A 24,974-nucleotide genomic window follows, 5' to 3' on the forward strand; every position below is an offset into this window, starting at 1 on the left:
CCTCAAGGGGTATAATGGGAGAAGACAACACCTAAAAAGACCGATGAAGATACCCTCTTGAGGGAGGAAAATTGAAGAGAAAATCCATAGGGTCAGAATTGAAGCCTAAAGAGGAAGGAAACCATAGTTGGTCCCTAAAATGGAGGTTCTGGGAGAAATGAGCCAATCTGGGGGAGAGGCTACAGGGGCAGAGGGGATTTCTGAAAGAGTTCTGGATAAAGAGGTTTTTGGGGCAGTATAGAGAATGTCTGGGAGAGTCAGGAGTAGAGTTTGAAAGAGGAATGAATAATATGTCAGAATTGATCAGAATCTAGATCTTCCTGACTGGAAGTAGCCAGTTCTTAAAAATAGGCTGCCTCTGCAAAAGCTCTATTTAGGTATTTAATCATTATTCCTGGAGTCATTGTGCACTATCCCCTATTCTCCCTCAGGTCCTTACTTGCTTCTACAAACCTAAGAGAAGAGCTTTGATAAGGATCTATATAGTAGGAAGGTTTCCATCTGACAACACAGAGAATATTGCTTCTTTTGTTTCCTAAGCCAAGAAGCTAAGAGGAGAGATGAAAAAATATTCTTGGCTAGAGTTTTCTGGTTAGAAAGCAAAAAAAGGATTAGAGGGAAAACAATGTAGTTTATAAGGTAGCTTTAAAATTCCTTCCTGGGTGTCCTGAAGGTAGATACAATAGTGCTTTATTTGGCAGATTTTGGAAGGTACTTATTTGATGAGTCGTCTAAGTTGAAAATATGGTTTCAAGCAAAGTTAGATAGATAGATAAAAACAACAAATAATGGGTTTAAACTATTTGGGACATGTCTTCAACTTGGGAGGTTGAGTACAAGAAGCCCCACCCTTAAGAGGTGTTTTGTAAGCTTATTGGAGATAGAATCCTGACCTAAATAATCCCTGGGTTTTACTAATTAAGCCTGTTCTCCTATTCTTATTCTTGAACATGATATTTCTTTAGAGCATTCTCCTGAAGTGGACAAAAGGTTTCAAAGCAACTGGCTGTGAGGGGGAAGATGTGGTCGGCCTACTAAAGGAAGCTATTCATCGGCGAGAGGTAGGAATGGTTTCACCAGTGGCTCCTTCATGCCCATACATTCCTGCAAGCATGATCATTTTTATACCAGAAGCCTCGGGAGATTTTCTGTAGAAATCAATGAAGAAAAAGATGTTTCCCATAAAAAGGATGTGGGTTCATGAACCTTAAAGGTTTCTGTTGTCAGTTAATTGCAAGCACATGCTCCCTTTTGAGTAGCTCCTTACTGTTTGGGTGACTGACTGTCCAGGTGCAGGTGAGTTAGGAGGGCTTGGTCTAAGCACATGATTGTGCTAATAGAAAAGTAGTGGGAAAGAATGCTGTGGCCATGAGAAGCTAAAGATTTGTGGAGGCAAATTACATCATCCAATCATTTAGGTATATTTTCCCTCATTGTCTTCCTTTTAAAATTTCCTGGCTTCACTCATTTTCTACTGCAGCCACTGATTCTTTATTTCTGTATCAATCTACTGACTTTTGAGCTCTGAGACCACCTTATTCCTCCTGCCTGGGTTGGCTCAGCCTGTGCTTGATGTTTCCTTAGAAAATTGATTTGGACCTTTCCTCTCTTTTCCTCAAGTTGAGAATCTCCCATAAACATCAGAGATTGGCTCAGTTACTATTAGATGTTGACTACCCTGGGTGATAGAATATAAGTTATTTCATTTCCATGGCATCAAATAATTTTTTGCTTATGGCTTTAAATATTATGAGGAAGTAAGGCCTAGACTTTCACATTCCTCCTTCCAGTTTGCATTTTTGTAAAAAATAAGAATGATAGTTTAAAACTGCTATGAATATGATACACTGTTATAAAAAAATTACATCAATTTGTCATCAAGTAACTGTCCCTACTGCTTAATATAGATATAGAATATTGCCTGTAATGTCAGATTATTTTTTGGGTTGTTTTTTTTTTTTATGTTCTTTTAACAAAAAATTCATGAGAGATGTTCTCTTATTTAGGGAATAAGACAACAAAAGACGTCATTAAAGAGATATTAAAAGCAATTCATTTGCTATGTTCATCACATTTAAGTTTCTACTTATATTCTATTTAAGTTGTGTTGGTACCTTTTGTTCTTACATCACAGTCCAAATTATTCACACATTTCCAAATATGACTAAGAATGCTTGTGTAATGACATGTAGAGTTATTCACCCCATAATCCTTTGCCTTTAAATTCAGACAAGAGGAGGGAATTATGATGTGTTTCATGATCTGTTCTCCAGGACTCTGAGGTGTGAGTCACGAATGAATCAGAAATGGCTGATTTTAATTTTAATAATTGTAGCCACTGTGTAGACTATTCTCTTGGTTTGGCTTACTGGACCCTGCATCAATTCATATAGATCTTCCCATAGTTATCTGAATTTCCAATTTTTATTATTTCTTCATAATAGTGTTCCGTTGCATTCACACATACATTTTGTTTAACTAGTCCTCAGGCAGAGTGGGTACCTGCTTTCTCTCCTGCTAAGATAATTTTATTATTTATAAGGGACTTTTGCCTAAGTTGTTTTGGCATTTCTATTTTTTTGCAGGGTTGTTTTCCATTCTTTCTAGAGCTCTTATACTTATGTGTAACTTTCTTTTTGCTGAATAGATTTTGATGTTTCTTATTTTTGTTTTGTTTTATGTTTTTTGATCCTGAAAAGGTCCAGCTCTACAGGAAGTACATTTCAAAAAACATTCCATTTCCTTTCTTGGTTTTCTACCCACCTTTCTTTCTTTCTTTCTTTTCTTTTCTTTTTTTTTTTAAATAACAGCTTTTTATTTTCAAAATACATGCAAGGATAGTTTTCAATATTTACCCCTGCAAAACCTTATGTTCCAATTTTTTTCTCCCTCTCTTCCCTCAAACGCCTTCCCCAAACAGTTGAATTTATGTTAAACATGTGCAATTCTTCTATACATATTATCAAGCTGCACAAGAAAAATTAGGTCAAAAAGGGGGGAAAAAGAGAAAGGAAACAAAAAGCAAACAACAAAAAACATGAAAATATGTTTTGATGCATATTCAGTCCTCACAGTCCTTTTTCTGGATGCACTTTCTCCATCACAAGTTTATTGGAATTGAACATCTCTGAATTACCTCACTGTTGAAAAGAGTCATGCCCATCAGAATTGATCATCACATAATCTTCTTGTTGCTATGTATAAATGATCTCCTGGTTCTGCTCACTTCACTCAACATCAGTTCACATAAGTCTCTCCAGGCCTTTCTGAAATCATCCTGCTGATTGTTTCTTATAGAACAATAATATTCCATAACATTCATGTACCATAACTTATTCAGCTATTCTCCAACTAATGGGCATCCACTCAGTTTCCAGTTTCTTGCCACTACAAAAAGGGCTGCCACAAACGTTTTTTGCACAGGTGGGTCCTTTTCCCTTTTTCATGCTCTCTTTTCTCACTGTTTTTTTTAGTAGATAATTGAGAAGCTACCAGGAGTAACCAGCACTAAGAGCAAGCCTTACTTGAGTATCTCAGTTCCCAAGGCTTTCTCTTTCACCAACTGTCCCAAGCCACTTCCTTTTTTACCCCCAAAGAGTTCTATGGTAGGAAGTAGGGGGTGGAGAGAGAGAGAGAAGTAAGGTGACCTCTGGAATTGAATATAATGAAAAAGCTATTTGCTCCTTCACAGTATTTCCCTTTAACACAGATTTACCATGTGACATCAGTCTGTTTGTCATAGCTTTAAAAGAAATCTATCTGTTCCTAAGCACCATTTTCATGTGGTATTCTCTTCTTTTTTTATAATATAAAATAGTTCTCTGTGAGAGCAGGTTTCTGTGGGAGGTTTCTGGAGGCAGCCTTAGTTTTGGTTCCGAGTAATAATCACCTCAAATACAACCAGCTGATAAAATCCAAACGTTTATTTCTCCAAGAGCTCTTGCAGTTTGTCCTTTGCCTCTGCTTTCTTTAGCCTTCAGCCAGCACAAAGGTGCAAGATGGAATGAATCTGACTCTGCCTCCGAGAGTGGGCTTGTGGGCTTCTGTATCTCCCAGAGTGATGAAGTTTTGTGAGAGATACAAAAGTAGAAGAGAAAGGTCTAGGACTGAGCTGAATGGGAATCATCCAGTTATCCAGTAAATAGAGATCATAGGAGCCCTAACAATCGTAGTCATACCTGTAGTCAGTGTCAGCACTATCAGGCAAAAGGCAGTGTATTGTAGTGGTAAGAACTCTGGACTTGGAGTGGAAGAAATATGCACTTTGGTCATCCCTTGGACACTGAGGGCCATTTAGCTTCTGAACTACAGCTTCCTCCTTGGTTAATATGGGAATAATAATACCATGGTACTTACTTTATAGTATTATTGCTAATCTATGGGCAGTTAAGTGTCTACTGTGCCAGGCTCTGTGGCACAGACCAAAAAGAAATGGTCCCTGCCCCAAGGAGCTTCTATTCTATTGAGGAAAACACTTTACACATAATCTGTGTAAAGTGTGAGCACTGTGTAGACAGACCACGAAGTAAGGGGTGTCCCCAAAAGTTCAATGCACTATTAAGCTATTAAGAATTAAAGTCACCCTGGGATACCATACATATAAGCATGGCATTCCAGTGTAGCTTTAATTCTTAATAGCTTACTATTGCACTGAACTTTTTGGGATACCCTACATATATATATGTCAGCTTTTTTGAAACTAGTGAATGATGGCAAAAAAAATTTTTTTTTAAATTATGGTTGCCATTAAACCACACTGGTTTCTCTCCTTAAGACATTGCAATGGTGACACTCACCCTCATGATTTAGAAGTAAGAAGGTGTTTTACAAAGTGTGTGCATGCCATTTATAATAAGAATTCAGGAAAAAGAGGGCTCATGGGAATGGCTGGGGAAGTGAAGTGGAACATAAGCTGACCCTTGTAGGACCACGGATTAGACAGAAAAAGGTAATAGACTAGAGATGGGCAGAAGCACATTCCAAGATCAGGGTTCTATTTTCTAAGGTCCTGTTCAGAACCAATATTCTCCATTCTATAACCTAATAACTCTCCCAGCTTTTAAATTCCATATTCTGAATATGAGCCTAAACTTAGTTTTATGGTGGCGTGCAAAAGGTCAGAAAGATAGTGAGAGAGACAGTAACTTGTCTGTAGTGGTGTTGGGAAACAGTGCAAGGCCTCAGTACTGATGTCCTTACGTTGCATAAAAAAGAACTGAACATTTTGCTGGGAAAGGTATACTTTATAGGGGGGACCCTTCGGGATTGAGCCTCTCGCTTTGCTTATGCAGGAATTTGATCTGGATGTTGTTGCTGTTGTGAATGACACCGTGGGAACCATGATGACATGTGGCTATGAAGACCCTCAGTGTGAAGTAGGACTGATAGTTGGTAAGATCCCAAAATATGTTGTCCCTTTCTTTGGAAAGAGATGTTCAGACCTTAAGTGGGGAAAGCCAAGGAAAGAGCTCAGGCTCCTTTCTTTTCACTTCTCCTTTTGTAGGTACTGGTACTAATGCCTGTTACATGGAGGAGATGCGCAACATAGAGCTGGTGGAAGGAGATGAAGGGCGGATGTGTGTCAACATGGAGTGGGGTGCTTTTGGGGATAATGGCAGCCTGGATGACATCCTAACTGAGTTTGACTTGGCTGTAGATGAACTTTCACTCAACCCAGGAAAACAGAGGTAAACTCTTGAAAAATTAGATTATAGCCTGATTTTTAGTAATGGTCTTTAATGAAGATGTTCTGGGGATGAATCTCATCCTATGGACCCAACAATGAGATACTGAGGAATAAAAGTGGATGATTAAAGCCAAAGGGAGTTCAACACATTTTTAAGGTACTTTGTTAGATGCTAGGGATACAAAGATAAGCAATAACATGGTATCTGTCTTCAAAATTTTTAGCAATGTATGAGAAGAAACCAGATCACCTTTCTAGGTGGCTATCAATTGGGTTCTGAAGTAAAGTCCTGGTAGCTATGGTTCTGGGAAAGAAACCTATTCCATAAAATGGGGCAGTTGGAGGGAACCAGGTAGAATATCCTCTTTTGCTTCCACTAGGATTTTTTGAAGACTGATCCTCTTATTTTCTTCCTGAAGGTTTGAGAAGATGATCAGTGGCATGTACCTCGGAGAGATTGTCCGTAACATCCTTATCAACTTCACCAAACGAGGGCTGCTTTTCCGTGGACGGATCTCAGAACGACTGAAGACAAGGGGGATATTTGAAACGAAATTTTTGTCTCAGATTGAGAGGTAAGAATGGGGCCTGGGCTGAGAAGGGCTGGGGATCCCGAGCCTGAAGGACAAGTGTTCATTTAGCTCCTTACAAGAGAATCCAAACCAGGAAAATTAAGCTGCTGTGTACAGAGAGCTTTCTGGGCATTGGAGTAGATTAACCGTTTAGCCAAGGTGCAGTCTTCATTTATGTCCACTTGATTCGATGCTCCATTTTATTAACTGTGTTCTTTTACTAACTGCTTTCTGGGGTTACAAAGGCAGCTACATTCTACCAGAAGGTTGTGGTACAATATATAAGCAAATGCCAGGTACTTGGAGGAGGGAGGCAGGATTAGAAACTTGGAGGGAACAAAGAAAGATTTCAAAGGAGACGTGATATGTGAACTGAAGAAGCTGAAGGATTCCAAGAGGAGACAGACAAGGAAGCAATGAGAGACCAATCTTTGCAAAGACAAATTGAGGGGACATCAAATTTCCATTTGGGAAATAGCTTGTTAGTTTGACTGAAAAGCTGTATGTAAAGGGAACTGATAGGGAATATATCTGGAAAAAGCTTGTTTGGAGCCAGTTTGTTGTGTGTGGAGGAAGATGCAAGGCTGGATATTTTAGCTTAGAGATATGTTAGGGAGCCATTTGAGGATTTTTGAGCCAGAGAATGACATAATCAGACAATGGGATTTCATGGTCTAATTTTGGCTTAATTTGGGGTTGAACTCGTACATGAATGAAACTACATAGATAGCCCAGCTGTGTATTGAAAGACATGATGAGTTTTACATATCTGATATGCTGTCATACTGTGTTTTTGACTTTTGTTGCATGTTGTGCTGACTTGTGTGTTAGTGAGAGTGACATCTTGAGTTTCATTCTACATGTCAGACCCCAAAAATAGGCTTATTGTGGTCTAAGTAGCCAAGAAATGATGAGGGCTGTATAGTGGTTTGGAATTTCAGGTTCCTTTTATTACTTCATTTGAATTCCTGTGAAGTAAGAGATATAGGTAATATTCTCATTTTATAGATGAGGAAACTTGGGTTCAAAGATGTTATAAGTTTCTCTTTGTTATACAACTAGTAAATGTTATGAAGACTGGATTTAAACTGAGCTCTTCCTGACAAGTTCCACAGTTTACCCATTGGGCTTGAATTGGTAACCTTTTTTTTTTTTTTTGTCTTCGCTAATAAAGCAAATTCACACAAATTCACTGAGTTAATTGAAAAGAATTTATCAAATATCAATTAGAAATTACTTTAAAAATAAGTATATTGTTGGATGACACCTTAAAATAGAAATCTCCTTCATTGGATTTTTATTGGAATTTAAGATTTCTATTCATCAGAATCCTCCCCTATTGAGTTGTTTGACCCCAAGGAAACCACTGGACAAATCATGGTCTTTCTTTTGGTTTCCATTTTGCACATGAAAAATTTGGGAGGGAATAAAGTTGGTAAATGATTGCAGGTTCTAGCTTTCCCATTTTCTAAAAAAGTAAATTTTTTTTTTTTTTTTGAGAGGAAGAACTTGATTTAATAAATAAGAATTTTTCTAATTTTAGTTTGCTAATTATCTAAGAAGTTTTTATTTAGGATAATTTTGATTATATTAAGTTTAAAAGTTTTTGTACAAACCAAAACAATGCAGACAAGATTAAAGGGAAGCAGAAAAATGGGAACAAGCCATTCTCCAATTGATAAATGAACAAAGGAGATGAACAGACAATTTTCAGACACAGAAATTAAAGCCATTTTTAGTCATATGAAAAAATGCTCTAAATCACTGTTGATCATAGAAATGCAAAGTAAGACAACCCTGAGGTACCACGGAACACCTCAGATTTGCTAAGATGGCAGGAAAAGATAATGATAAATGTTGGAGGGAATGTGGGAAAAACGGGATATTAATGATACATTATTGATGGAGTTGTGAATTAATCTATCCATTTGGGAGAGCAATCTGGAACTAGGCCTAATGGGCTATAAACTGTGCATACCCTTTGATCTAGCAGTGTCTCTACTGGGCCTGTATCCCAGAAAAATTATAAAAAAAGGAAAAGGACCCACACATGCAAAAATATTTGTAGCAGTTTTTTTGTAGTGGCAAGGAATTGGAAACTGAGTGGATGCCCATTAGTTGGAGAATGACTAATTAGTTATGGTATATGAATGTAAGGGAATGTTATCATTATGTAAGAAATGACCAACAGCATAATTTCAGCCTGGAGTAGGACCAAGAGAACATTGTACACAGCAACAATAAAATTACATGATGATCAACTGTAATAAACTTGGCTTTTTTCAACAATGACGTGATTTAAGCAATTCCAATAGTCTTATGATGGAGAGAGCCATTCACATTCAGAGAAAACTGGGAACTGAGTATGGATCACAATATAGTATTTTCACGTTTTTGTTTGCTTGCATTTTGGTTTTTTAATCATTATTTTTTCCTTTTGATCTGATTTTTGTTGTAAAAAATGATAAATATGGAAATATATATATAGAACTACTGCATATGTTTGCCATATATTGGATTACTTCCTCTCTAGAGGAGAGGCTGGGGAGTAAGGAAGGAGAAAAAATTTGAAAGGGTTTTGCAAGAGTGAATGTGGAAAACTACCTTTACATATATTTTGAAATAAAAAGCTATTAAAAACGTTTTCACTTAATATTCTAAGGAAAAAATAGATCTTTTCCTTCCTTGAATTTCCCTTGACATCTGTCTCTTGAGTTCAAAAATAGTTTTTTGTTTTTTTTTAATAGTAAATATATGAAATTGGGCCCTTTAAAAAGGATTCTGCCTTATTATCCTTTATTTTACACAGAGGACAATAAGAACTAAGAAATTGCCATTTGTTGATCTACAAAACATGACAATAACAGAACAATAGAAACTGTAGCTAACTTATAAGATGCCATTTAGGCCTGATAATTCTGCTGAGTTTATGGAATTATAGAGCTGAATCTAGAAAAAATCTGAGAGGTAAAATGACATAATCCCTTCATTTTACAGGTGAGGAAACTGAGGCTTGTACTGGTTACGTGACTTGCTTGAAGTCACACAGGCAGTAAGTTTAAGAGTGGGTTTTGAATCCAGGTCGTTGATTTTAGAGTTGACCCGTCAGTGCTCAGAGTATAGCACGCTGTCCCGCTCTGCTTCACGTGCTGGGAAGCACCAAGAAGTGAGCACAGTTGAGTTTAAGCGCTACTTCAGACACCCAGTGACTTTGTTGCTAGGCAAGTCACTTAACATTGCTCTACCTCAGTTTTCCTCTTCTATAAAATGGGGGTAACCTCCCATAATTGTTGTGATCATCAAATGGATATAAATACTTTAAAAACCATAAAGTGCCATATAAGTGCTAGCTTTTAGCTGCTGTTATTAACTTATTCATTCAAAACCAATTCAACAAATTTTATTAATTTTCCTGCCCTATCCTAGTGATTGCCTGGCCTTGCTTCAAGTCCGTACCATCCTGCGGCACCTGGGATTAGAGAGCACCTGTGATGACAGTATCATTGTCAAAGAGGTCTGCACTGTCGTGGCGAGAAGGGCAGCGCAGCTTTGTGGCGCGGGCATGGCGGCCGTGGTGGACAAAATTCGGGAGAACCGCCAGCTGGACACCCTCAAAATCACCGTGGGAGTTGACGGGACTCTGTACAAGCTGCATCCTCAGTAAGTTCCTCTTCCTCCCCACAGCTCCTCTCTGTTTACCTCTTTGATTTCATTTCCCCCCTTCTTCTTTCCTCTTTCCTTTTCCTACCCTCACCTTCCCTCAACGACCAAGCTTTTTATTTGTCTGAGGTTTGGTACCAGTTGGTGCCTGTTGCCATGTTCCTCAGCCAATGAGCATCTGTCTAGAGCCTCTCTGCGCCAAGCCCTGGGATAGAAAGAAACGATAACGAGAGTCCCTGCCCCCAGGGAGCCCAATGGGAGGCGGTGCCTACAGAGCTGCTGGGAGCCTTGTTTCGGGGGGGTAGGAGGGGGGTTCTGAGTATTCCCGGGGTCCTGGTCTTCGCCAAACCAAGCAGACAATGTTCCCTCTTGCTTGGGGCCTCCCCTTTTGCCTTTGCTCCCTGCCCACTTTGTTCCTTGGCTCATTCCCTGATGCCTGAAATTGGGCCGTGCCGCTGGCGTCTTTGCCCACTCTGCCTGTGGGGGTAACGTGGAGCGTGCTGCTGCTCACCCCCATCCTCTGAAGGCGTCCCCACGAGTTCGGTACAGTGACACGAGGGCTCTGGAGGGACAGAAGCCTTGTACCCGGGCAGAGCGGTTGCAGGGTGGAGCAGCCACTGCACCAGATTGCTCTGTTCGACCTTCATTGTGGTCCGGGATGATCCTGCCCCAATGGTTACAGTCAATGCTTGGGACCATCTGCGGGTGAGAGACTAAAAGTCATTTGGTGCCTGGGATACTCGCCAGGCTTGAGCTTATGGAAATCGGTCTCCGGCTCTTCCCAGAGGCTCAGGTGGAGGGCCTCATCCTGGCAGATTCACAGAAAAATCTGGGCTTTGCTGCTTTTGGCCAGTGCAGGTGTCCTGGGTCAGGGCCTGACTAAGAGGTTGTTTGGGTGTCTTTTTTCCTTTGACAGCTTTGCAAAAGTCATGCATGCGACGGTGAAGGAACTGGCTCCCAAATGTGATGTCTCCTTCCTGGAGTCCGAGGACGGCAGTGGGAAGGGCGCGGCTCTCATCACTGCTGTGGCCTGCAGGATCCGAGACGCGGGGCAGCGATAGGGAGATGGCTGAGCCTAGGGAAGAAGTGTCCGGAGCTTTCTTGGCCACCTCCTTTTTCCTTTTTCCTTTTTTTTTTTTAAAGAAAAAAATCTTTGGTAAATTGTAAGGGAACTTGCACCATGCTGAATCTCCATCCCCTTGTGTCACCGACAGACTCCTAGGCCCATCATGGTTCTGAGTTCTGTCCTGAGTGTTCTGTTCTAGAATTCTGTTGAGTGCCCAGAATCTTTACCTCCTCAGGCTAAGCCAGGTGTCTTGTGGATAAAATTCACAAGTCCAGACAGTTTCCTATCCTCAACAGCCAGTAATCCATTAGTCTTTAACTAACCTCTTCCTGATACTGAATAAGATTACTACCAGTGACCCTTGAGAGCTCCAGAACTCCTCTCCAGTCTGCATGCAGTGCATGTCTTTAGGATTTTACACTTGTATGTTTGATAGTTTTAGTGGTTGCTGTTAGCCTCTACAGCATAGAAGTAGCCAAAAAGCTAGGGAATGTTGGATCCCTACCTCAGCCCCAGGCCTAAGGCGGGAGACATCGCTATGGCCTGGAGTGCAGCAGAGCCTTGACAAAATCCTGGGCATCTCCAGAAAAGTGAAGAGGAGGACTGGCTTCAAATTAGAGGGTCCTGGAAGCCCAGCCACAGGAATGGGGAGGTGGCTGTCTCTCCTGTTCTGCACATTCAGCCGCCCGCAAGCCATGAGCCTGTTTGCTGGCTTCCTTTCCCCTTTCTCTAGAAGTGAAAATACTGTTATCTTCCAAGTATGTTTATAGAACAAAGGTTATTTAATCTGTGATGTCAGTCTGCACCTTCATCCTGATACTGTAGGTAATTTGTGAAATGTATGTTTTGTATTTATATAGTTTCTTTTATGTACATAGTCACAAAAACTGGTCAGACTGTCCATGGAAATAAAATTTTTTAGTTCAAAGACAGAAAAGCAAAGTTACTGGTCTCCTTGGGGGCGATGCTTTCTTAGTGTGTTGCGTGGGGTGAGGAGGCCGAGGAAAGGAGCCTCCCAGTGTCTCCTTGTCTCCTTCCTTGGGGCCGTGTGAATGCTTGGGGAGTGGCTGGGCTCAGGCTGGGGGCACCTACAGCTGGAGGTCTTGTCTTTGGGGGAGATAATCCGCAGCCATGAAGCTGGGTCTTGGGGCGTCAGCCGGGTGGGCTTCATCTCCCTGCTGTGGGCCCTCTCCTATCTGGGACAGCTCAAGCCATATAGCAAGATGCTCCGTCTGCACATGACACCTGCAGAGAAGAAAAGGAACCCAAGGGAAGTGAAGCCTCTTCAATGAGACTCGTCCCCCGGTTCTCAGCTTCCATCCATTTTCCTGTCCTCTCAGCTGAAGGACACGCCATCTGCCACTCTGGGGTAGTTGGGCCCACAAACATGTGTCCGTTTCAGAATATGACCAATTGTTGGTCAATCAAAAATATAAAAGACAAAAAGCCCCCAAAACTACTCATACCCAGTCTTTGAGATGGCTACTTTGGCTGGTTGCTGCTGGCAAGTTGTATTTAGGCTTTTTTGCATAAATATGTCTCATGAGATGGTGTCTGGCAATGTCTGCACCACTGTGTGAGCCCCCCTTCAGCCTGGTGTCCATGGGTACTTTTGGATGTTTTTATAAAGTCTTAGTTTCAAGCTGCTGGGCACGAGGAGGGCGCCAAGAGAAGCTGCTCTGTGTGTTTCCAATGCAAGAGCGCAAATCCGGAACCTGTTTCTGAGGGGGATCTCAGAAATATTTTTTTTTAAATAAGCTAAAAGTAAGAGAATGACCTTGAGAAAATGTAATTTAAGTAGATAGGAGAATTCTAATAGTATAGTTTCAAACAAACGAACCCTAATTTAGTGGAATTTTAGATAGTTTTAAATTCACCAATTTAAAAATATATTGGGGTGGGGTAATGGAACATAAATCCCTGGAACTAAAAGAGAATGTTAGCATTTAGAAGTAAGAATGCTAGAGAGGAAATCTTAGTCACTAAATGTAAGCAACACCACCTCATTTTAGAGAAAACAGGACAATGAAAAGAGGGGAAGTGATTTGCTCAGTCATGAAACAGATTTAATAGCAGAACCAAACCAGAAACCAAGTGGTCTCATTTTTTTTTTTTTTTTTTTTTTTTTTTTATTTAATAGCCTTTTATTTACAGGTTATATGCATGGGTAACTTTACAGCATTAACAATTGCCAAACCTCTTGTTCCAATTTTTCACCTCTTACCCCCCACCCCCCCACACCCCCTCCCCTAGATGGCAGGATGACCAGTAGATGTTAAATATATTAAAATATAACTTCGATACACAATAAGTATACATGACCAAAACATTATTTTGCTGTACAAAAAGAATCAGACTCTGAATTATTGTACAATTAGCTTGTGAAGGAAATCAAAAATGCAGGTGTGCATAAATATAGGGATTGGGAATTCAATGTAATGGTTTTTAGTCATCTCCCAGAGTTCTTTTTCTGGGTATAGCTAGTTCAGTTCATTACTGCTCCATTAGAAATGATTTGGTTGATCTCGTTGCTGAGGATGGCCTGATCCATCAGAACTGGTCATCATCTAGTATTGTTGTTGAAGTATATAATGATCTCCTGGTCCTGCTCATTTCACTCAGCATCAGTTCGTGTAAGTCTCTCCAGGCCTTTCTGAAATCATCCTGTTGGTCATTTCTTACAGAACAGTAATATTCCATAATTTTCATATACCACAATTTATTCAGCCATTCTCCAACTGATGGACATCCATTCAGTTTCCAGTTTCTAGCCACTACAAAAAGGGCTGAAGTGGTCTCATTCTTGATCTTCCCATTCTAGCAGGCTGTCTCCCAAGATTAAACCAACCAGAAAATTACAAATGTGGTGGTTTACAATAAGAAAAGCTGCGGTAGCCAGGTGTGTTAGTCACCAGATAGCTTTGTCTGGCCAGGATGGGCTGGTTTTGATGACTTACTGGGTGAATTGACATCCCTGGAAAAGTCCCAGGAAAGCTCCGAAGAGCAACTACATGTAATTTTTGGCCAGTTGTGAGGAGTGTCCTTTATGAAGTATTATAACTATTCTCAGCTAGTGCCCAGCTAGTTCATTCACAGAACTTCACAGCTCAGAATTTGGTGCTTTTTCTCTGACTCTTGGAAGTAGTCAGGGAAAAGGCATAGTGTGAGAGATTCTCAGATCACTGTTGCGGTGATCTGAAGTTCTTGTGCAAGGGTTTCTTGGGTCTCTCCCTAGCTATCCCAAGGGCTCAGGATTGAATGTCATGCTTCCCAGCAAGGAGCTGACCCATGACTTCTCCCTATAGCAGTCAAATTATTTATCAAGTCCCAAGTATTTCATTCGTGCTATACTAGGGTGAAGATGCAAAGGTACTTGAACACTGTGTCCCTACCTATAAGAAATTGAAAACCATTGACTCTGGTGACTACAGGTACTCGGCTTAGCCTGGGAGCTATGGAGGAGAGAGAGAGCATTAACCCATCATTTCTCAACCCCATCCTACCTGCTTCCAGCCTGGCCTGTTGGGCTCTCCGTCATACATTGGATAGTCATAAATGGGATCGCTGAATACAATGTTTTTGCTAAAAAGATTATTCTATTGATATAAAAAAGACTCCTCCCAAGAAAAATTCTGTATTGGTGCAAATATAGGCCCACTTTCCCTATTGATGTTTTTAGTGTATTACCTATGGATTTGTTGCTTTTAAAAAAATTCATTTTAGGGATGTGACCTTGTTGGGAGATTGGGGGAGAGTAGCAGCCTATATTTAGACCAATATAATTTTTTAATTGAAAGCTAGGGATGATTTATGAATTATTTTGAGGGACAAAGTCCATTGTGGATTGCCCAATTCAACACTGAAGAATGAAGTTGTGCCCTTAAATACGAGACCCTTGGAAAAGGTATGTTTTAAGGAGATTCTGGCTGACAGCACTAATACTGATTTGTTGAAATAACTGTAATGAATTGTTTGAATTAAAAATTCTATCTAGCAGGTGTTATTCCAAGGCTCTGTGTCACAGTTTAACCCAGGGAAGATATTGTCCTTTGTATAATTATTTAAAATGATAATGTTAAATATTCTTAATAAAATTGGAAAATTTCAAAATGTTTTACAGGGGTTTTTTTTTGAGGCATTAAAATAAACTACGTTGGTGGGGGAAGGGATGGGGGAAAGTGTTGCCTCCTCCTGGCAAAATACAAAGAAAATTCAACAGCTATGGAATTAATAATTTTTTTTTTTCTCCTGAGTGAAGCAGCACAAAAATGTTCCTTGGATGAAATGGTAGACTAGATATTCTTCAATCACCTTTTTAAAACATTCATTTGAGGGAGACAATCTAGGACACATTTCACAGTGGAAAACATCTAATGAGGAAGCACACTGAGCAGAAGAAATAAGCTAAAAAAAAAAAAAGTAACTTCCTATTTTAATGAATTATTTGGTGTTCTGTTAATGCCCTCTGGCTAAGCCCAGGCACATCACCACTTCCACTTGTCACCCCCTTTCTTACCATCAGCAGCCACTTCCCTCTAGCTATGGCTCTCATTTCTGGAAGTAAGAAGGTAACTGGGTTCTTGTTCCAGGTCTCAGTTACTTACTACTTGTGTAACCGTTGGAAGTTTTTCTAGAAAATGCAACACATGACTAAGCAATGAATCAGTTCTTGAATATGGCCAAAGATTTTCTTGGAATTTAGAGCTAGGAGGAGAAGGGCCTTGAAAAATAAATTTAGTCTAATGCCCTTTACCATACAAATGAGGAAGCCAAAGTTCAGAGAAAGGAGTAAAGGGGAAGAGATGATAGCAACATTTTTTTTTCTTTTTTTTGTTTTATTACAGCTTTTTATAAGTTATATGCATGGGTAATTTTACAGCATTGACAATTGACAAACCTTTTGTTCCAATTTTTCCCCTCCTTCCCCCACTCCCCCAAATGGCAGGTTGACCAATACATGTTAAATATGTTAAAGTATAAATTAAATACAATATTAGTATACATGTCCAAACCATTACTTTGCTGTACAAAAAGAATCGGACTTTGAAATAGTGTACAATTAGGAGGGAGGAAAATGAAATTAGTAGTCTTAAAAATGAAAAGGGAGAACTTTCCACCAAGGAAGAGGAAATTAGAGAAATAATAAGGAGTTATTTTGCTCAACTTTATGCCAATAAATTTGATAACCTAAGTGAAATGGATGACTACCTCCAAAAATATAGACTTCCCAGATTAACAGAGGAGGAAGTAAATTGCTTGAATAGTCCCATTTCAGAAAAAGAAATAGAACAGGCAATTAAACAACTCCCTAAGAAAAAATCCCCAGGACCAGATGGATTTACATGTGAATTTTACCAAACATTTAAAGAACAATTGGCTCCAATGCTATATAAATTATTTGATAAAATAGGGAATGAAGGAGTCCTACCAAATTCTTCTATGACACAGACATGGTACTTGATACCTAAACCAGGTAGGCTGAAAACAGAGAAAGAAAATTATAGACCAATCTCCCTAATGAATATTGATGCTAAAATCTTAAATAAGATATTAGCAAAAAGACTACAGAAAATCATCTCAGGATAATACACTATGATCAAGTAGGATTTATACCAGGAATGCAGGGCTGGTTCAATATTAGGAAAACTATCAATATAATTGGCCATGTTAATAACAAATTAACAAAACTATATGATCATCTCAATAGATGCAGAAAAGCATTTGATAAAATCCAACATCCATTCCTATTAAAAACACTTGAGAGTATAGGAATAAATGGACTTTTCCTTAAAATAATCAGCAGCATCTATTTAAAACCATCAGTAAGCATCATATGTAATGGAGACAAACTGCAACCATTCCTAATAAGATCTGAGGAAACAAGGTCCAATTATCACGTTACTATTTAATATTGTATTAGAAACGCTTAGCTATAGCAATAAGAGCTGAGAAAGAGATTAAAGGAATAAGAATAGGCAAATGAGGAAGCCAAATTATCACTCTTTGCATGACATGATGGTATACTTAGAGAACCCCAGAGATTCCTAAAAAGTTATTAGAAATAATCCACAACTTTAGCAAAGTTGCTGGTTATAAAATAAACCCACATAAGTCATCAGCATTCTTATATATCACTAATAAAATCCAACAGTCAGAGTTACAAAGAGAAATTCCATTTAAAGTAACTACTGATAATATAAAATATTTAGGAATCTATCTGCCAAGGAAAATCAGAAACTTTATGAGCAAAATTACAGACCACTTTTCACACAAATTAAGTCTGATCTAACCAATTGAAAATATTAAATGCTCTTGGATAGGGGCTTTAGCAAATATAATTAAAGATGACAATATTACCTTAAACTAATCTATTTATTTAGCGCTATACCAATCAGACTCAAAAAACTTATTTTAATGACCTAGAAAAATAACAACAAAGTTCATATGGAAAACAAAAGGTCAAGAATTTACAGGAATTAATGAAAAAAATCAAATGATGGTGGCTTAGCTGTACCAGATCTAAAATTATATTATAGAGCAGCAGTTACCAAAACTATTTGGTATTGGCTAAGGAATAGATCAGGTGATCAGTGGAATAGAGTAGGTTCAAGGGATAAAACAGTCAACAAATATAGCAACCTAGTCTTTGATAACCCAAAGATCCCAGCTTTTGGGATAAGAACTTACTGTTTGATAAAAATTCTGGGAAAATTGGAAACTAATATGGCAGAAACTAGGCATTGATCCATACTTAACGCAGACACCAAGATAAGGTCAAAATGGGTTCATAGACCTAGGCATAAAGAATGAAATCATTAATAAATTAGAGGAACATAGGATAGTTTATATCTCAGACCTGTGGAAGGGAAGGTCTTTATGACCAAAGCAGAACTAGAGATCATTACTGATCACAAAATAGAAAATTTTGATTATACTCAAACTGAAAAGTTTTGTACAAACAAAACTAATGCAGACAAGATTAGAAGGGAAGCAATAAACTGGGAAAATATTTTTACAGTCAAAGGTTCTGATAAAGGCCTCATTTCCAAAATATATAGAGAATTAACTCTAATTTATAAAAAATCTAACCATTCTCCAATTGAAAATGGTCAAAGCATATGAACAGACAATTCTCAGATGAAGAAATTGAAACTATTTCTAATCATATGGAAAGATGCTACAAGTCATTATTAATCAGAGAAATGCAAATTAAGACAACTCTACGATACCACTACACACCTGTCAGATTGGCTAAGATGACAGGAAAAATAATACGATGATTGTTGAGGGGATGTGGGAAAACTGGGACATTGATTCATTGTTGGTGGAGTTGTGAATGAATCCAACCATTTTGGAGAGTAGTTTGGAACTATGCTCAAAAAGTTATCAAACTGTGCATACCCTTTGATCCAGCAGTGTTACTACTGGGATTATATCCCAAAGAGATTATAAAGAAGGGAAAGGGACCTGTATGCAACGAATGTTTGTGGCAGCCCTTTTGTAGTGGCTAGAAACTGAAACTGAATGGATGTCCATCAGTTGGAGAATGGCTGAATAAATTGTGGTATATGAAAATTATGGAATATTACTGTTCTGTAAGAAATGACCAACAGGATGATTTCAGAAAGGCCTGGAGAGACTTACACTAACTGATGCTGGAGTGAAATGAGCAGGACCAGAGATCATTATATACTTCAACAACAATACTAGATGATGACCAGTTCTGATGGATCAGGCCATCCTCAGCAACAAGATCAACCAAATCATTTCTAATGGAGCAGTAATGAACTGAACCAGCTATACCCAGAAAAAGAACTCTGGGAGATGACTAAAACCATTACATTGAATTCTAATCCCTATATTTATGCACACATGCATTTTGATTTCTTCACAAGCTAATTGTACAATAATTCAGAGTCTGATTCTTTTGTACAGCAAAATAATGTTTTGGTCATGTATACTTATTATGTATCTAAGTTATATTTTAATATATTTAACATCTACTGGTCATCCTGCCATTTAGGGAGGTGGGGGTAAGAGGTGAAAAATTGGAACAAGAGGGTTTGGCAATTGTTAATGCTGTAAAGTTACCCATGTATATATCCTGTAAATAAAAGGCTATTAAATTAAAAAAAAAAAAAAAAAAAAAAGAAATAGTGTACAATTAGCCTGTGAAGGAAATAAAAAATGCAGGCGGACAAAAATAGAGGGATTGGGAATTCTAGGTAGTGTTTCATAGTCATCTCCCAGAGTTCTTTCCCTGTGTGTAACTGGTTCAATTCATTACTCCTCATTTGGAACTGATTTGGTTCATCTCATTGTTGAAGATGGCCACGTCCACCAGATTTGATCATCATATAGTATTATTGTTGAAGTGTATAATGATCTCCTGGTCCTACTCATTTCACTCAGCATCAGTTAATGTAAGTTTCTCCAGGCCTTTCTGAAATCATCCGTAACAGTTTTTTTTTTTTTTTTTTTTTTTTTAAATCGGGGCTTTATGGAGATGAGAGATGGGATGCAAATGGCTGAGAAAAGGTACTATTTGTCATCTTGAATAACCTTGAAAAAGTAAAATGAAAAAATTCAACTAAGTCGCTGAGAATCTGTCCCAGTTCTAATACTCAATTCTAGGATGATCAGTTTTGAGTTTATAAAGCCAGATTTGAGTGATTCTGTGTATATACATTTATACACATATGTACATAATATTTTTGTTCAGTAGTTTCAACTATGTCAGATTCATTATATATATATGTAATCCTTGCATCTTCTTCTAATTATATACATACAGCCTGACTTTACAAACTCAGGTATTATGTATGTGTATATAATAGAAATAGACATGTTAACAGACATATTAAGCAAGAATAGTCAGTAGCATCTATTTAAAACCATCAACAAGCATCATGTGTAATGGGGATAAACTGGAACCATTCTCAATAGGATTAGGAGTGACACAAGATTGCCCACCATCACCATTACTATTCAATATTGTATTAGAAATGCTAGCTTTGGCAATAAGAGAAGAAAAAGGGATTCAAGGAATTAGAATAGGCAATGAGGAAACCAAATTATCACTTTTTGCTGATGATATAATGGTATACTTAAGGAATCCTAGAGAATCAAGTAAAAAACTATTAGAAATACTCCACAAATTTAGCAAAGTTGCAGGATACAAAATAAATTCATATAAATCATCTGCATTTTTATATATCACTAGCAAAATCCAACAACTAGAGATACGAAGAGAAATTCCATTTAAAATAACTGTTGATAGTATAAAATATTTGGGAATCTATCTGCCAAGGGAAAGTCAGGAACTATATGAGCAAAACTACAAAACACTTTCCATACAAATAAAGTCAGATCTAAACAATTAGGAAAATATTAAGTGCTCTTGCATAAATTGAGCAAATATAAAGATGACAATACTACCTAAACTAATCTATTTATTTAGTGCTGTACCAATTCAACTCCCAAGAAACTATTTTACTGACTTAGAAAAAATAACAAAATTCATCTGGAAGAAAAAAAGGTCAAGAATTTCAAGGGAACTGATGAAAAAAAAAATCAAATGAAGGTGTCTTAGCTGTACCTGATCTAAAACTATATTATAAAGCAGTGGTCATCAATTTGGTACTGGCTAAGAAACAGAGTAGTTGATCAGTGGAAGAGGTTAGATTCACAGAACAAAATATTCAATAACTATAGCAATCTATTATTTGACAAACCCAAAGACCCCAGCTTTTGGGATAAGAATTCATTATTTGACAAAAACTACTGGGAAAAGTGGAAATTAGTATGGCAGAAACTAGGCATTGAGCCACACCTAATACCCTTTACCAAGATAAAGTTGAAATGAGTTCATAATCTAGACATAAAGAATGATATTATAAACAAATTAGAAGAACATAGGATAGTTTACCTCTCAGATTTGTGGAGGAGGAAGGAATTTGTGACCAAAGAAGTAGAGATCATTATTGATCACAAAATAGATAATTTTGATCATATTAAGTTAAAAAGTTTTTGTACAAATTAATGCAGACAAGATTAAAAGGGAAGCAATAAATTGGGAAAACATTTTTGTCACCTTTTACATTAAGATGCAACTTTTGTCACCTGTTTCAAAGTGACATATTTACACTTCATCTAGAAGTTTCCAAAGGTGACAATCCAGAATAAGGTTTGAGAAATGAGGATCCTCATGTTTCCAAAAAGTCACATTGGTCACCAAAACAGATGTGCCCAAAGTGGCATCTTGTTAACAAAGGGTCATTTGGTGATATTAATGACAGGTGAGAAAAGTGGCAACTAGGTTACAAGAGTGACTTTGTGGTGACTTTAAGTGACAAATTGGTGGTTAGATGGCAAAGGTGAAAAAGTAGGAGCTTGGTTTCAGTGTGGCACCTTGTCAAGTTAAATGGCCAGAGTGGATTTTTGTGGACCAGGGTGGCATTTTGTTGAGATATTTTATAAGTTGCACTTTGGTGACATAGTTGACAAATGTATCTCTTTTGTGACAAATGTGGCATCTCAGTGACAAAGGCAGCATTTTGAAGATATAGATGACTACAATGGAATTTTGGTGACAAATTGTAATCTTGGTTACATGGGTGGCATCCTGGTCACATAGGGGACACATTTGGCATCTTGATGTCAAAGGTGGCACCTTGGTGACTACAGAAACAAAAGTGGCAACTTATTCGTGTAGGTGACAAATATGGCACTTTTTAAACTAAGGTGACAAATTTGTCATCTTGGTGACATAGGTGACAAAAGTGATGACAACAGTGACCAATCTTGGTGACAAAAGTGACAAAGATTAATTGGCAATTGCGGGATATGAGTGTCAATGGCACCTTGGTGACCCATGGTTAAGACTTGGGGAAGAAGTCTCCTTGCATAACTAGAGAATCCCAGTAGACTGACTGTAGGATCACAGTTTAACCTTTGTCAGATCACAGTTTAATCTTTGTCACATCTCAATACGGTTCAGGCTGCTTTACCAGAAAGAGCAAGCTCAGTCTTTCTCCTCCTAGACAATACTTCTGGATTCCCCAGTTACAAACCCTCTAGAAACAGAAGCCCAGTTGTATAAATGTCTAGATCAGGACCCGTTTTTATGTGTAAGTAGATCCATATCCCCACATTTAGAAACCTTTAGAGCAGAACACCACTTGTGGGAAATCCTAGATCTGAACCACAAGTTAGAAAAATTTAGCAAGAAGGATCATATCTCTAACCAAAGAATAGAGATAGATGGGAAAGCTATTGCTTTAATTCTATTAGTGAAATACGGAAACAAATCCTTGAGAGGGTGGAGGGTCAATATTTTCTAGAAAACCTAAAGAGAAAAAAAAAATTGGAGCAACTATTGTGGAGAGTGGGATAGTAAATGAATGAGGGAGGAATAGAATGTCTTACAGAGGTGAGAGACCAATTAAAATTAAATAAAACCAAATTGTATTGGACCTGGGAAGAAGAATTTCATGATTTTCTTTAGCTTCTTTCTAATACAGTAGCATATGAGTAGGATCTTAAGAGGCAGATGCAGGGAACAATTCAGGACTGGGGTTTGGTCAGGTATATTAGTCATAAGAGGGCAAAGTATTCAAATATTATAGAGGATAATTCAAATATAGAGTATAAGAAACTGGCTTGCTAATGGGTCAAAACAGGAAAGAGAAGAGAGTATGTAGCCAATGCATTGATAATGCTCTGAGAAACTTCATATATGTGAGTTATACATGATATAAAGATATAGATTGTGGGTAAAAAAATGGAGATAAAGATGAAAAACAGGATTAAGGTGTCAAAGTTATAGAGAAAAAAAAATGATAAATTGCAATCAATCTCTCTCTCTCTCTCTCTCTCTCTCTCTCTCTCTCTCTCTCTCTCTCTCTCTCTCTCTCTCTCTCTCTCTCTCTCTCTCTCTCTCTCTCTCTCTCTCATTTCCATCACTGCCATTCCTTACTGCAAGGATGCAATAAGGAGAGAAAGAAAATATATTCGCTACAGTAAAGATGATAAAATAAAGGAATTTCTGAGTTTGTGAACATGGAAATGAAATAGTAATTACTGAGTGGGGGCAAGATCAAGCATATGTCTATCTCTGGGTATATCAGAGGTAGAGTGAAACAGTAGGTCATGAGAACTGAGTAGATTGAGAAAGTGGGAAGTTAGGATATTTGAAAGAGCAAATCTTGAAGTTCCCTAGAATGATGACTAGAATTAGGGAAGGAAGAAAGACAAATCCAGGAACTAAACTCTTTGAGGAAGGAAGGAGAATGTCCTGCAAGGGGAGGGGTTGAGGGGGCGAGGGGGGGGTGGATTTAGGATTAATAGATACTCCAGGTATTATAAAAAGTGTAGCCAATTCTGGAAAGGGTGGCCAAAGAAGCAGTGGGACTAATGTCTTAGCAAGTAATAGAAAATGAAGATGTCTCTCTTGTTTCAGTCTCTCTGAATCTGTCTCTCTCCCTCTCTCTTCCTTAGGATATATCTTCAGACACTGGGAATTATTTGACAAAAGAGAACTCAAATGAAAAGTATCTCATCTTTTTTTTTGCAAAACTGTTTTGTCCTGGTACAATCTTGGAAATCAGGAAAAATTGCCTGAGAAAGGCTCTCTAAATTATAATACCATCTTGTAATTGGCTTACTCTGTAAGAATTTTAATTGTCTTTTCTTGTCATTTTGCCTGCATGTTTGCAGAATATGATGTTATTATGTTTATGCTGTAAGCAAAATGTTACCTTGAAAATGTTTAAATGCCGTCAGAAAGAAAAACTTCTAAGAGATACATTTAGGAAGAACACAGGGGAAGACATTTATTCTCCCTAACTTCTACCTTAAAAAGGAAAAAAAACCTGATTTTTTTTTGTGGATCCAGCGCTTGATACTTTAGGTCTACAGAAATAAACTTAGTCAATTAAAGTTGTAGAACTGCTAAACCATTTTTGGCAGATTCTGGTGGGAAGTGGGGTTTAAGATGAATCATTAAGTTATTTTGCAATTAGTCTAAGGTACCACTCTGTAGAATTTATTTTAAGGAAAAAGGATTTTATCTTATAGAAAGTTTGAAAAGGGTCTTATTTAAAGCAAGTGATAAAAACAATTAGGAAAGCATTTTATAAGGTTGAAGATTTTGGAGGAAAGTCTCTCTCTCTCTCTCTCTCTCTCTCTCTCTTATTTCCATCACTGCCACTCCTTACTGCAAGGATGCAATAAGGAGAGAAAGAAAATATATTCAGTATAGTAAAGATGATAAAAGCAAGTTAAAGAGGGTAGAAATGTCAGATCAGACAGGGAAAGAAAGAAATCATGTAGTTGTGAAAGGGGTTTTATTCAAAGTCCACTAAAAGGATATGAATACAGAAAGGTAAGTGAGAAAGCAGGAATAAAAAGAACATGGTTGGAAGGGATTTGAGAGTTTGGGAACTTTTAGGAAAACAGAAAACAGTATGTTGCCACTTTAAAAACTCCAGCCAGCAAGGAACCAGTAACTAACTATTTCATCGGTTCTCAGGCTTGTGGAAGCACACCAAGGAAAATCTTAAAGTAAAAGTCTGTATCTTAAGCAAAAACTAGTACTTAACTCTTTTTGATTCACAAAAAGAGAAAAAAACTTGTGTGAATTGGGAAACAACTAAAAGGTAAACTTATTTGAATGGAAAATCTAGTTAGAATTTAGGGAATCTCACTAAAATACTGGCTAATTTTAAAATAACTTTTAAATTAGTATGTGTGTTAAAATTGGAAACTTAACTGTTAATTACATAAAATTCCTATCCATTTTTGTGATAGATTATGTTCCCTATGAATTTTAAGAATTGTCTTGCTTTTTCCCTGAACTAAAAGGGGAATTTGTTTAAGGTAACAGATGTAGAAGCCTCTTGAAAACCCCTACAGTTGTAATAGGGCAAGAAAATCCTACCACTTGAATCCACTACTGAAAGATGAGATCCAGTGAATAATAAAAGTGATA

The 24,974-nt window shown here is 37.9% G+C and overlaps 1 protein-coding gene across 2 annotated transcripts in view; it reads left to right on the forward strand.

Moving 5' to 3' along the window:
- The window catches only part of LOC100930478 (hexokinase-2), a 108,132-nt gene extending 96,206 nt beyond the window's left edge, over positions 1-11,926 (forward strand). For both annotated transcript variants that reach the window (XM_031950665.1, XM_003757962.4), the window contains exons 13-18: positions 966-1,061; positions 5,292-5,391; positions 5,504-5,687; positions 6,106-6,261; positions 9,685-9,918; positions 10,835-11,926. In XM_031950665.1, coding sequence (XP_031806525.1) covers positions 966-1,061; positions 5,292-5,391; positions 5,504-5,687; positions 6,106-6,261; positions 9,685-9,918; positions 10,835-10,979 — 915 coding nt within the window. In that variant the 3' untranslated portion in view covers positions 10,980-11,926. The remainder of the gene's footprint in view (positions 1-965; positions 1,062-5,291; positions 5,392-5,503; positions 5,688-6,105; positions 6,262-9,684; positions 9,919-10,834) is intronic.
- The last annotated feature ends 13,048 nt before the right edge of the window (positions 11,927-24,974 follow it).

Source organism: Sarcophilus harrisii, chromosome 2, assembly GCF_902635505.1.
Source record: "Sarcophilus harrisii chromosome 2, mSarHar1.11, whole genome shotgun sequence".
Taxonomy (NCBI): domain Eukaryota; kingdom Metazoa; phylum Chordata; class Mammalia; order Dasyuromorphia; family Dasyuridae; genus Sarcophilus; species Sarcophilus harrisii.